The sequence below is a fragment of the Ambystoma mexicanum genome, chromosome 2q (genome assembly GCF_040938575.1).
Source record: "Ambystoma mexicanum isolate Mex_15411 chromosome 2q, UKY_AmexF1_1, whole genome shotgun sequence".
Classification (NCBI taxonomy): Eukaryota; Metazoa; Chordata; class Amphibia; order Caudata; family Ambystomatidae; genus Ambystoma; species Ambystoma mexicanum.
In genome coordinates this window covers 335,548,994-335,564,231 of record NC_090924.1, presented here as the reverse complement: position 1 = coordinate 335,564,231, position 15,238 = coordinate 335,548,994, and the positions used below count along the sequence as shown (strand labels likewise).

At 41.8% G+C, this 15,238-nt stretch overlaps 1 protein-coding gene across 2 annotated transcripts in view; it reads right to left on the bottom strand.

The window, feature by feature from the left end:
* Nucleotides 1-15,238, bottom strand: part of TRAF7 (TNF receptor associated factor 7) — a 932,052-nt gene that overhangs the window by 846,092 nt on the left and 70,722 nt on the right. For both annotated transcript variants that reach the window (XM_069647334.1, XM_069647335.1), the window contains one exon: nucleotides 9,319-9,410. In XM_069647334.1, the coding sequence (XP_069503435.1) occupies nucleotides 9,319-9,410 (92 nt within the window). The remainder of the gene's footprint in view (nucleotides 1-9,318; nucleotides 9,411-15,238) is intronic.

Genomic DNA, 15,238 nt, shown 5'->3' with positions numbered 1-15,238 from the left:
GAATACAGGGAGGGGAATAAGAGCCCCCAGAAAGCAGGAAGGGGTGGGCTGTTCGGGGGAGGTCAGAGGAGGTGGACATGCCAAAACAAGAGACCAGCTGGACCACAAACGATTTCTGAAGCAGGTGAGGTGTTGGTTAGTTAATGCAAGTAGTAATGTGGTGCGAGTCTGTGCAGAAGAGCAACTAGGTGAGATAATGGTATGAGTGACTGTGAAGTAATTGGAAATGACTCAAAGCAGGGTGACTGGGTAATGTGGAGGGTGAAATGGCATTAGAAGGGAGTAGCGGTGCAGAGGAGAGAGTATTAGTGTGGAGAAGACCATAGTAGTGTAGAGGAGAAAGGAGTAGTGGTAGTAGTGTAGTTATATCAAAGTGAGGTGGCTAAACTAAGATTGAGTTAGCAAGACCGAGGGACAGAGGGGGTTGTAGAAGCAGAGTAAGAGGGGGAGGAGTCTGGAGGAACAGAGTAGTGAGAGAAGACTATCGGACAGAAGAAAGGGGGCAGAAGACGTGGGCATGAGAGAAAAAAGACGGAGTCGGGCCAAGTGTATGAAAGCCCCTATCCTATTTCTATTTAGAAAACAAACCCATTGAGAGGGTAGGGAAAGTTAGGAAGTCCCTGAGGGATCATAGATCAATAAGGTGACAGACCTTTAAGTTAACACAGCAGCTCATTTAATCTTTAGCATAACGAGGGTGAAACAATCGATATCTACTAACCTGGGTACTAAGGATGCCTGGATTAGGGATGAGGTAAAGTCAGAAGAGAGAGAAACGGACAGCCCTATCACCCAGAGAAATTCTAATAAAAACCCTTGAACCTTCTCAGAGACTTGAAGTATTTCTTGTGCCATCTGTGACCTCATAAATTTTTATAAATGTAGGTTTCATGCTCTAGTCCATTAGCGGTGGATCACGGAGCACAGAGCATGATTTCCGGACTAAAGATGGAGCAAAACTCTTGTAACAAGCATACAAAACAAGGTAGCAGGCGTTTCTTTCTGGAGAGGAGCGCCTGCTACCTTTTTTTGAAATATTTGCAAGGAACTTGGGGTTGGTCACCCTGAGTTACCTGGGGGCAACAAGACGTGGACTCCCTGCTCACTGTGCTCATAGAGGCACAGTTTCACCTCACTGATGAGGCCCAACAAGGCTGAAACACGTGTATGGGGTTGCTGTTGGTACTCTTGTTCAGAGAGGAATTGCCATAGCATTTCGGTGCTGGACTGCCCATGTGGGCGGGACAAAGACTGATATTCAAATGGATATTTCCCATCTGTGAAAGGTACAGTGAGCAAAAAAACGTGTGCTGCAAACTCTCATCACAGAACAGGTTATCATGCCATGTACTTTCTGGAGAGGAGCACCTGCTACCTTTTTTTGAAATTCTTCTAACAAGCACATGAGGAGTGCAACATCATGCAGGTGGAAGGGGGATGAGGCAGCAAATAAAGGTCTAAAGAGAGAATTCCATCCAGCCTTATACCATTCTGTAGAAATATATAGAATTTCATTTTCAATAACAATAGGACTAAAAGGAAATATATTATAATGACAATTTGATTTTTATGATGAGGTATCATGATGGCAAATGTATGTTTTACATTAGCAATGGATGTGGTGTGTACTAAAAATAGCTGCAAATTAAAAAAATGTATTTTTTAATTTTATTTTATATTTCGTGTTTTTAATGCACTATAGTCCACAGATGGGCACTGCAGAGCACAATACTCAGGTAAGGGATCCAGGTAGACCAAAGGTCCTCAGATTGCTAGGATGTGAAGGTAATTGTGCACTATCAATATGTGCCATAGGCTGATCATACAGGGGAATTTTCAGTTCCTTGCAAACGTTAAATGATCACACAGCATGTAAAGGTGGACTGGGAGTTTATTCCAGAGGGAGGAGCCCTGATACAGACGCAATCGGCTACCCAAATGACTATCATTATTAGTGGGTTGCAAAAGATTTTGGGCAGTAGACCTTAAGCCTTTCTCCCAACTGGCAGTGGGCAACTGATATAGCCTTGAGAGGCACCATAGAATGCGTTATGTGTACGCACATGAAGTCACTTGTGAACTTCACAGGAAACTAACAGAGGGCCATCAAAGCAGAAGAGATGGTGCCATCTTACTAGAAAAGCAAAGTAATAATTAAACAATACTTTTTTCTTTTTAAAATGGGATTTTGTTGTTTTGTAAGCACAAAAAGGTCACATCGGCAACTGTTAGCAAAAAAAGGCAAAAAAATAATCAGCAAACAATCGAAATGTCTTTCAATTCTTTAGAAAGTAATTCATTTGTATTGTAATTCAAGAAAAAAAGGCATTAATTAAAAATCAAAAGTGATGCGGTTTCCAATAACAAACTCACAAAAGCAAACATAAGGTTTTGGCAGGTGAAAGCCAATGAGGAAGGCAGCACAGGTGAAGGAACATAAAAAAAAACAGAAGGGGTTAATGGGGATAGCAGAGGGGACATGCACAACACTTTTGATATAATTGAGTGGAGATTTGGTGAAAGAATTTAGCAAGAAAAACAATGAAAGTTTAACAGGAGGGATTTTCCCTGTTTGTAGATGGCAAGACATTTTTGTTTTAATTTAAAACAATATATTTACATAAGAAACCTATTTTGTCAGGTTTTTTGGCAAAAACGCATAGGAGCTAACCAGCAGGAAGGAGTCTGCCCGACGTATACAATAAGACTCAATATGGCAAAAGAAACTGTGCCTAAATTCATCATAAATAGATACTCCACCTGGGTCCAACAAACACATCGAACTTTAGAACAGCTTTGAGTGATGCACAAAAATCAACTTTCAACCCAATCTATGCCTAATGCCACAAGTTAATTATTTTTGCAAATTGAATTTGATCTTTAACAGGGCAGTTGGTATCACCACCTGCATCTACCCAAACCCTCAACCGACCATCATTAACCCTACCGCATACAAGAATGCTGTGAGTAGAGTCCTTCTCGCCACCATAAAAGAAAACGGCCATCTGGCATGGTATAAAGGAATCACAAACTTTGATTCTACCAAAAAGAACTATGCTGGTCCTTGCATTTGCAAAATGGCACCTCGCATACTGAAAGTATTTGTAAACATGACTCATTGACAACACAATCAGCAAACTGTTCAGTGCCGAGAATTATGGTGCACAGATCAGCCTCGCCCTCTGCTGATCGAATTATATACACCATATAGCCATGTTAGCACTGTACTGGCTGCATATCATAGCACAACTGTCTATATTTCATGCACAAGGCTCTCGCCAAGGTCTTCCACTCTCGCATGCCAACCATGGTAGACCTATGGTAGATATTTGTGAACCGCTTAACCAATTTCTTAACCAAGACATTCCCATAAAACAGCAAATATCATAACCTACCATCTCATGGAACCAACAAACACTTAGAAACCCTGCATTAAACCTCTTAATGGAAGAGAGCCCTTTTATGAGAACACAACCAAAATCACTGTGTGACACACTACCTATCTACGTACAATCCACCTCAATCAGCCATCCAAAAACATTTCAACCATACAGGGAGGGACAATGCAAACACCACGGATGGACCAAACAAGGTTCAAAGAAATATAACAGAACCAAAAATAAAAAAAAAGAAAAAGAAAATGTAACAGAACCAACTGACTATAACACACCATTCATTACCATAAACTGATGAGGACAGGATCAATAAAAACCAATAGACAACATAAATCCGAAACCCAACCTACTCGATATACTCAACACAGAAATTAAAATAACAAAAGCCCTCTACACAACCCACACACTAAAACCTGCTGCAGAATCAAAAGAAAAGAAGAACCAATTGCATATCAACTTACCAACACTAGCCTCAAAGGACAAACAGAAAACAAAATGACTCACTGCAACCTGGTCAATACCAGATCTATGTCAACACACAGCACAGAGATCTACAATCTACTCAGCGAAGGTTGAGTTGACAACCTATTCCTCACAGAAATGTAGTTAATAATAGAAGACTTCAAGGTAGTGTGATAAATTCTACGGTACCTCCAGTAAAAACCCTGCCTAAACTCTCCTCCCAAGTGGCCAGGGAAAGGCAGACACTTTCTGATCCTTACCTTGGGGGTGGTGTACTGGGGAAGGATCACCTGGGAGGAGACAAGGCCCAAGGTGGTGAGGATACCCCTTGGGATGAGATGCAGTATTTATCATTTAAAAAGGAGTAACTTTTAAAGTTACCAAAGCATGTAATGGCCTATTGTCGTTATGATGTATCTGAACCACATATACATTCTGTGGCTATGGTCACAGTTGACATACAATCTAAACAAACCATAGGGAAGGAAAGACCGTTTGAGACCCCACCCCCACCACCTCCAAGGATAAACCTCTTCCTTATTCCTAAAAGTACAACGAAAGGGAATCTATAAATGGTGCCATAAATAAACTGTCTTCCTCTTTACCAGTACATTCTGATGATTCATCCCTAAATACCTTCAAGGAAAATAAATATACCCTTAAAAATAAGAAGTTGCCAAAAAGACCTAATTTTGTTGTTGGGGACTACAAGTCCCATAATCTTGTAAGAACTGGGACGAGGAAGATGGCTGAAGAGAAATGTTGCAGCCGTACCCAGGCAATTAAGCCTGATAACCCACACCTGAGGGAAGCAGAGAGGCTTAAAAGGCCCCCTCAGGTGTAGGCCATTAGAAGGAGCTGGAACTGTGGCTGGAGTGTATGCAGCAGTAGTAGAAGTAGGAAGATGAAAGCACAGTGTTGGCAATCCAGGCAGAAGTGGGAGAACCGAAGGCACGCCGGGACTCCGATCCAGAAGATTTCAACTGCTTGTCCTGTGAGGGTCCTATTCCCCCAAACTGTGATGTGCATAGTTTGAGCAGCGGAAGGCCTGAAGGAAGACCGTGTTTCCCCCCATGTGCACCTAATTGCAAGGATTGCACAGCAGGAAGCGTGCCGTAGGCCGTGGCCAGAAGTTGTTGTGAAGCCGGGGTCTCCTGAGCAAGAGGGGCCCCTTAATTGCATGGCTGGACTGCAGACGCCTTCAGCGAGGAACGGTGTGGGTTCGGTCCAAATTGAAGTCAGAAGTCGCAGAAGTCCTGCAGCCCGTGAAGGAAGGAATACAGAAGCCGGCGAGTCCGACTGAGCATTCTGATTCCATGCAAAAGCACTGCCGGCAGAAGTATCCAGAAATACAATCACTTGTGTATGAGCAAAAGTGATGCTAAACTGACCGTTGACTGTTTGACAATGGAACACTTGAATTGTAAAACTCGCGTCTAAGAGAAAAGTCTCTCTTTCACTCGCATAAAAAAGAAATGCGGTGAAACTTTATTGTTGAACTTAAATCTTGTGAAAACACAAAGGAGTGGTTGTGTGTGCTTAATAAAGATTCTGAGAGAAAAAGTGACCTCTGAATCTTTACTAAAGCAACTAAACCAGTCTAACAATGTAAGTTAAATGTTTGAACATTGTTGTTACAAGTTGCAAAGAGCAAGCATTGCCCAAGTCAAGAGTGAACAAAGTGTTTCCCCAATTAGAATTGAAACAGTCTTTCCCAGAGCCAAAGAATGGTGTAAGCCTTACTGTGAGCCAAATAGAACACAAGCATTGCCCAAGACAAGAGAGTGGAAACAAAGCTTCTGGGTAATTATTCTGGTTAACAGAAAACAGAGGGATTAAGGCATGGGTGAGGAAGGGAAACTTGATACTTGTAATTGTTCTTCCATCTACATTGCCAAAGCCAATAAGAAGATGAGAGAAGTGTGTCCTAAAGACAATTTTGGGTTGTCAGTGTTGCAGACCGACAAGAGTGTCAAAGAGGCTGCCCCACCGAAAAGGGAGTATTCAGAGGAAGATTGCCTTGCTTACTTGAAGGTGTTAAAGTACTCTAAAGTGAATCTTGTCATATCCGAAAACTGCTTAAAGTCACAAAGTACTGAAGCTGTGGTGGTGTATTTGGTGGTTAGTAGATTCAGTACTTCAGCAGCACAATTGAAGGTAGAATACTATGAGGCAGAGGTATAGTCCCTCATGGTGAAGTCTTGTAGAAATAACTTCAAGGTGAGAGTTGCTATGATGAAAGTAGAAGGGCTGTGAATCATCCCGACAAAGATACAAACCGTGACTCTTAATCTTATGAAGAAAGACGTACCAAGTATTAACCAAGATTTGTGTTTCAGTGCCATTATCGGAAGTTGTGTTCACCTTAACTTAAAGAACTGTGGTATTTTCTTCTTGGACAACTGAAGTTGTGGTAAAGCATCTTGGCTGGAAATGACATTGATGCTATTTTGATGAGGTCAAAAGTCTTTATTTTAGACTTGTTTTGGTTGAACTTTGGTTAACAGAACTTTGTTTTGACATTGAAGCAGCCAAGATCTGAATTGAGACTGTATTGCATATCTGGATTTCCTTGTGTATTTTTTTTTAGTTTAACCTTGGAACTGAATTTACCTTGAAACCTGTGGAAGGGGAGTTCACCCAGATTACCAAGGAAGACTGAGTATCATTGTTGATGTTACTGTGAACTGCCATATATTCCTTTGTGTATTTGATGTTTAAGTACGATGGCCAGAAATCCTGTGTTAGAGTGTTTTCCCTTAGTTTTGATAGGCAGGGACATCCTTGCCAGAGTAGGGATACTGAGGCATTTGATCAAACCTATGATTTACTTAAATGGAATATTTTGAGAAATCATACAAAGTTGTCCCCCTCACATTTCTGACCCCTTACAGTAGTTGCACATGAATCCCTCCACAACAACTTCAAACTAGGGCAAGCCAACAGTGAAGGAAAACAAGGACGGGTCCTTGCCATTGCATACACAGACCACCTAAAAAAAAACTACAACACAGACATTAAATATCCCAAATTGTGAAAATGCTCCTCGTCCACCTAGCCCTGGACCACCAAAGCAATCTCGCATTACTATTACTCTACAGATTGCCCACATTTAATTCATCTTTCACAGAAGCATGTGTAGATCAGAACCAACATTTCCATAAAATATGATAACTTGATCTTATTAGGAGTGTTCAATATCTGGTTTGAAAAAGAAAACGCTAACTCTGAAAATTTATTAACCTCACAACTATCAATGATGCATCCAGAACACTTAGTGAAGGGAGCAACCCATTCAGCTGGGCCCCTCTCTAGATGCAATCCAGTTAGAACTGTGCACCCAATTCACATTTTCTGGAGCGACCACCTCATGATACCTTTTGTGATCCACACGCCATCAAGAATACAAACCCCCCCATCTAAACATAATTACAATGCAGAAAAGAAACTGTAAATTCCTAAACACCAGGGATCTGAACACTAGACTGGAATCCACTAAACCACCAAATACCCTCTTGGACAGACCTATTCAAAAAAGAACTGAGACTGTGAAAAAAATGGATCACGGAAGCTCTAGATACTGTCACACCGAAAAAACATTCACCTTCTCACAAAAGAAAATGGCCACCAGATGGTTCACATCGCACCTCAGAGCCCTAAAGCAAACAAACAGGGAAGTGGAACAACCATGGAGGAAACACTACAACTAACAAGACAAAGTCACATGCAAGAAACAGATACGATCCTATAATTCCAAAGTCTTAAAAGCAAACAACGACACTATGCTGAACCTATTTCAAAAGCAAGCAACACACAGAAAGAAATGTTCAGCAATAACACACCCACTTCCTCGCAGAAACTATTCCATGACCATGGAAATCACTTCAAAAACAAAATCAAACATCCAACAAGTCATGAACACTATGCCCGAGGATGCAAGCAACAACTCTGCCAACGACCCAACTCCAGAAGCCACCACAAGGCTAAAGTACTTCACACTAATTTCAAAAGAAGTCTTCACTAAACTAGTGAAGGAAATCAACAAAGTGGGTACCAGGCGCAGGGAAGGAACAGAATCCGCACTACTATCCATTTGGGAGGACCTAAAAACGAACTAACTCCAACATATGCAAAAACAGCATAAGGGCCTCCCCATTCCTACCATTAACCCTACTAAAACTCTCCATATTCCAGCAAATACACCACACAACCACGAATTACAACACTTGCACATGACTACAACAACAAAAATCATAAAGCAAAATGCACACCTCCTCCAAGAACTCATTCAATCATAACAGGCTCAATTTCCAACACTACACCACAGGCACACAAAACAACCTAAACAGCCTCACACACCTAAACAACCCTCAAGCCCATACCACGTAGAAGCAAACCCAAACCATAATTATCTTTTTTTCCGACCTGAAACTACCAACAGAACAGCAAAAGCACTCTTGCGCTCTCCCTCTGCTCCCACCAACAACCCCCTCTTCCCCCCTCTTTATTTTCAGATATGCCAGAGAGCCCAGAGACCATGGAAGTGACAGGGGTGTGCAGTATAAATCGCATTAACATAACACATTTCCCTGAATGGGAGATAAGTAGCAGGCTGAATGGGAGCTGACCAAAACAGGGGATTAAGGGAGTGGACCATGGGCAATGGTCGGGGCGTGGGGGGAAGGTGCATTTAGAATAGGTGAGAGAGAGGACCAACGTGAGGATGTGAATGAGTATCAAGTATGGGGTGCTTATGAGTGAGGGCAAAGGTGCAGTTGCAATTGGGAGACAAGCAAGGGACCAATGGCAAGAGGAGCAAAGGGCCAATAGGAAGAAGATCTAGGGGACAAAGTGAAGATGAGCAAGAACCCAAAAGTGAGACAAGCAAGGGCCCAAGGGGGAGACGAGCAAGGGCCCAAGGGGGAGACGAGCAAGGGCCCAAGGGGGAGACGAGCAAGGGCCCAATGGGGAGACGAGCAAGGGCCCAATGGGGAGATGAGCAAGGGCCCAATGGGGAGACAAGTTCAGAAAAGGGGTAAGAAGAAGAAAGGAAGTAAAAGAAAGAGGATCTGGTAGAAGAAAGGAGAACCAGAGTATGGGTGGAGAGCAGGTGAGCGTCACAGAAAGAGCGGGTGGAGGTGCAGGGAACAAAGGAGGAGACAAAGGAGGAGGACAGACTGCAAGAGAGAAGACCAGAGAACTGCCAATAGGCAAGAGCGAGAAAGCAGAGGACAGAGGAAAGGGACTGGAGCATAGAGAGAGGAAAAGAAGAGCAAAAGCAGCAGGAAAGAGGAGCAAAAAGCAGAGAAAAGGGAGAGCCAGCTTGGGAAAGAAGCAGAGAAAATGGGATGAGGGGCAGAGAGCACATGTCAGAGGAGCAGAGAGGGCAACAACATAGGAGGAAGGAGCAGATGACCAAAGAGTGCTCTAAAGGAGCAGTGTGCTGCTGTATAGTACCTACCATGACATCATCCTCATCCCTGGAAGGGAATGTCAATGTGCTGGATGAGGAGGGAGTCCTGCGATGCTGCTTGAATGTGTTTGTACCATCAGCTGTTGAAAGACAGAAGAAAACATGGGTACAGTTGAGCAGCATGAGGCATCATGGTGGGGAGCATTGCCTTCACCACTCACTGCTGTTTTTACCATCTAATGTATGCAGTCAACACAGCTCAAAATGCACACTTAATACATTACACAATAGAATAACTGCACACCCAGTCAAAGCAATGGGACAACATGGCTTTTATTTTGTTTTTAAAAAAAGAAAAAAAAAAAAAGGACTACAACCAACACACATTATTGACGAATATCCAACCAATTGAGTGGGGTTACTGAAGCCTCCTGGCTTGCACACTTCTCGAATCTTTATGCAGATACAAAGTTTGATAGCTATAAGTACGAGAAACAGAGTTTAGATACCTGGAACCTAGAGTGTTCTGAGGAAATAATAGAAGAACTCATAATAAAACCCTCTTCCTCTAGAGCGGCAGGGCCGGATGGCCTAAATAATGCTACGTTTAAGCAAAATCCATCTAGATGGGCCTCTATCTTGTATAATATCTTTCAACAGATTTTGATCTCCAAGACCATACCAACGCCTTGGAGATCCTCCCTGATTGTTCCCATCTTTAAAAAGGGAGGTACAGCCTTACCATCTAGTTATCGTCCGATTGCATTACTTGATGCACCAGGCAAGATTTTCTCAAGACTAGTCTTGAGAGACTTTGTGAAGTGGTCATTAGCCTCTAATCAGCACGATCCGAACCAGACAGGATTTGTCGCAGGGTTGGGCACGGTGGTTAATTTGTTAACTCCCAATGCCTTAAAAGCACAGGCTCAGACAGTAAGACAACCGATTTATCTTGCGTTTGTTGATCTCCACTCAGCTTTTGACTCTGTCTCTCGTGTAAAGCTATTTGATAAACTCCAAGCTGCAAATTGTCCTGCCACCCTGTGCGATATTATCTTTGGCCTGCATTTATTGACATCAATGAAAGTGAGGTTATCGGTGTTGGGTCTTTTGTCAGCAGCCATCTGCACTTCAAGAGGGCTAAAACAGGGATGTATCCTTGCATTGGCCCTCTTTAATTTCTTTATACACGATTGATGCAGGCTTTTATTCAGATATCATCAGATTCTCCAAAGATGAATAGTGTAACAATCGAGGCATTGTGGTATGCTGATGATCTAGTGTTAATCTCTAAAACTCCTATAGGTCTCCAACTTCTGTTGTCCTCTCTGAGTTCATATTTGGATGCCAATGAGTTAGTGATAAATATGAAAAAAAACTCAGATAGTGTATAATGCCCCGAAAATGACCAGAAGGGCAAAAATGGATTGGAAGATAAAAAATGTTAGTGTGAAGGTGGTTGAGAACTACTTATATTTGGGGATTCTGGTGGATGGATCTGCACAAACGAATTCGCAGTTGAGGTCTCTTGATTGCAAATTAGTTTCAGCAATTTCACAGACAAGATTGATACTATTTAAGTATGGTAAATTTTCAATTAGTTGTACAATTGTATATTGGCGACAGAAAGTGCTGCCAAAATTACTTTATGGTTTGGAGACGAAAAATATAATCAAAACATCTAGTCTAAACAAACTAGAAGCTACATTTTGGCGGGCAGTTTTGCATGTGCCCCAGTGCGTACCAGGTCCATGGTTGAGACAGGAGTTGGGCCTTACCTCTATGATGGCAGAATATGAATGGTGGCTTTGCACTCTTTTCTGCAAATGCTTAACACATATACGGACAGATAAATATTCTGACAACTCTTTCAGTCTATATGTTATCATCGTCTCACAGATTTGTGAGGATTTGGTCAACACATATTATGAAAACTGCTAATGCAGATGTGAGTATAGGAACTCTCGTCACGAATCCGACCAAAGCGAAAGACAAAATCTTCAAGAGGGATTGGATCATAACTAGAAACCTGTGTCTTGGCTATAAAGATTTTGATGCAAATGCATTTGTACATAAGAAACTAGGAGATCTGGAAAGCTATTTGTATATAGCTCCCTCACCTCAGATACGAACTTGCATTCTGCGTCTTCACTTTAATTTAATCCCCACGAGGGATGTGCTATCCAGAAGACATTTCCTTGGTGGAGAAGTTAACTTTTGTAGATTTTGTGCAGGTCCGAACATTAAGGAAACTTTAAAGCATCTCATAGTGGAATGTCCAGCATTGATAAATCTAAGAATAAAATTCTTTTGGAGACATCTGACTTTCTTTGGCTGGATGGCGCCAGAGCACAGATGGCCTACTATTGTAGCTACAAAAGTTATTAGTATCCGCATCGCAACATATAACTTCGTGAATGCGCTAAATTTATGTGTGGATTCAATGACAAACTAATACTTTAAGTTTATAAGCGGTGTAAGTTCTAATAAGACTAACGTGAATGGTCCCAGATTCATATTCTTATTGTTATACAATCAGTTTTGTTTGATGAAAGCTACCAAGTGCTATTATGTGCTGAGAGTTCATACACCTTTCAGGCTGTTAATATGGATATGTTCAGGTATAGGAATGTTTTCTAATGATGAATTTTTAATCTAAATGTAAATATTTTATGTGCATGTAGGTGTCTGCTAATTTTAGCTAGAGCACCTCTTTTTATTTTGAGTGTATTAATTGATTATTGATTTTTTCTATGCTTGCTCTATCTAGTGACTAGGTTAAGGTGTGTGATCATCTTTCGTTGTGAGATTAATTGTTGTTTGTACCTCTTTGGAACTTTGTACACTTGGTATCCGTTTTCCCCTCAAAAAAAAAAAATATTTTATATATCTTGCTTTTATTTCTGCAAAATGTAAATGAATTGTTAAATTTGATAGAAGTTGAATTTCTCAGCTAAATTCAATAACAAAAATGTTTTAAAAACAATTGACGAATATCTAGCATTTGCACACCGGTTTCCAAATGCAACCAAAAGGATGATCACCTCGAGTGGGAGTACTGCTGGGTCCTCACTGGCCGTATATTAGTCGGCATCATCCTCAGAGCTTGATTTTCAGTTTTATCATTATGGTTCCATCAAATCTTGGCACCTTTACATGAGCATACCGCATAACCATGTAATCAAAGTCTCCCCTGCCCTCCACGTACTGCTCTACCCTGTCCTTCCACTGCCCACGTGCAATAAATGATGCCACCTCAGAGACAGAGCTAAATTTAACAAAGGCGGGTAAGTGTTTTGAAAACCTCTTCAATCTAAGCTTAGGCAGCGCTCAGCATCGCTCTGCAGGGGCGTTAAGTCACAGTGCAAGTTCAAGTGCTGGAGAGGGGTAGAGGAGATATAGTACAATGCCATTCAACCCACCACAAGACCTCTTGGCCTAAACTACTGCAGAGAAGGTAAAAACACTAAAAGAAATGTTATCTGGAATAGGGTTTGGCTTCTGACCTTCACTGGTTACTCTTAACCATCTACCTTCCAACCCTAGAGTCTACCCTCCACCACCAACTCAGGGTCCCAGGATTCAGGCTGGCTGCCCCAAACAAGATGGTGGATGCCATTCATTCCGGGCCTGGGGGACCCTGAAGCTATAAACCCAGACAAGATAGGTAAACTGTAGCTGGTTCTGGAGCTGGGGCAATTCCTTAACATTTATGCCAGCTATAGGTGAGGTGCCTGCCAGATGCTTGTGGGAACATCTGTCTCAATGTTTTCCATCCAACTCCCAATGTGGCAGTTTCTCATGGGTGAGGATCCAAGCTTGCAGTGGAGGGAGCATGACGGGGACCCTGCAACATGCCTTGGCCCACTGCCACCCGAACAACTGCCATGTAAGTGGGCCTGAGGGGGCGGGCCTTAGTGCAAGAAACAAAAATCCAGTACCCAGCTACTCTCAACCCGGGGGAGGCAGAGACTGAGTGCCCGGGACAGTGCAGTCTATGTTTGAGGTGTACAGACCTAAAGCCGACTTAAATTAACTAAACTAGGCCTATACAAAAATCTCTACCCACTACAATCAGTAAATCAAAACTCATTTACAGCGTTACCGTTTTTAGTAAATAGCGGGAGGGTAAACTTACCATATTTGTTTCTGTGAATTAGTGAAGCTTTGACAGGGAAGAATTGTGCACACAATGTCTCAGATACATTTGTAGCCAAGAAAGTTGGTGTACCATTCTAAACTATGGATAATTTATAATATAAACTTTCTGGTTACTAACTGATGTCTTCAAACTAAATATTCTAGCAAGTACTACCTAAATGTAGGCTTCAACACATTATCCGAACCACTCAAGCCCTCTCGTTACTCCTCACTGTCTCATTGAGGAGCGTACAATATACACTTTTTTTACCAACTATTGTACTCTAACTGTATGCCATGAATTCCACACATGTTATACATGCAATATCTTAGAATCCGCCCCGTTTAACGGGGGTTACTGCCTTATACACTGTTTCCACACTTATCTCTTTTCTGCATGTATATCACTCACAATGGGCGCTTTATCCTCACACTACACTTTTACTTTCCACATTTTTCATTACATACAATTCCAGACTATCTAGTCCTCTTTCTATTCCATCACGCTTGGAATGTCCGTCTTATTTCTCCTCATGGTTGCCATAGTTGCACTAACAACTCCGACTACGGCTGCTAGCATTGCGCTACTCTAAATCAGTCAGCTCACACAAATCCTCTTCGGCATTAAACAGTAAGTCACAGTTGTAAGTTTAGATGTATACGCTTTGTTCTGCAAATTCACTTTATTAATCCATGTCTAAGTGCTGTCTCGCGTGGATCTTCTTGTCATTTAAGACAACCATATGTGCTGCAGCACTTATACCGCCAACGCTGCCTTTGACATATTGAACCATCAAACGACGTTCTAATGGCTTCATTGATAAACTGAGATTTCTCAGCATAACTCACGTGCATTATTTGCAATTGGGTAAATATCATTCTCGCTCTCCACATTTCTGTTGTTACATGTCACTTTCCAGATGTTTTTGCGCGTTCGGGTCTCTTTACCTTCTATAACCATTACACACAGGTCTCCCGAAAAGCCAGTCCCGCATTATTTTTCCATATGACCTACTGACGTAGACTGAGCCGTCTCAAGTATCTGCTCAGGTAATTCTCTGCACTTTTAGGCTTAAGCACCATTAATTCTCCATTTAGGTGATCCGGGTTTTTCTCTTTCACTGCTCTAATCACTACTAAGTTTTCCGTACTACTCTATTCCACCATCTAGTAATGCAGTCACAATGGCCATTATCACGGGCCGATTTCCCACACGCATGACACCGTGAATTGACATAGAATTGGAGTGGAAGTGCAATTTTGATTGACTCGCCTCAAAGATTAATATCTGTTTATCGTTATCTTCACTTTGATACGAAATATGAACAAAAACATTTTTCTACGGTCAAAAACCGAGATTTATTGTATACAATGTTGTATTGTAGATCAATTGCACCTGACAAAGAGAGACATATCCCGAAACGCGTTGTGCCGTTCATTTGAAAAATACAAAGACCAACCACACACAGAATTGGCTCTATTGAATTATTTTCCCCCCCCATGTACTTATTTATCATAAGAATTGTTTGCAATTTCTTCATTAATTATTGGCTGATCTTCAGCATACAGGTGTGCAGGGGACGGGAGTGTCTGAGCCTATTCGGACACCATCTTGTATTTCTCTACTAACTGTTAGTGTGCAGGAGTAAGGCTCGGATACAAGCATGGTATTGTTTTGGTTATAAACTTTCATTCATAAAAGTAAAGGTGTTGGAGAAAGGTCTTTTCCATCTCTAAACTAAGAGGGGTTTCCCTGCCTCCAAGAAAACCAAGGAAAACTGTGTGAATGTCCAGATAAAAATAGTGTGTCACTGTCGCGTCCCAAAAC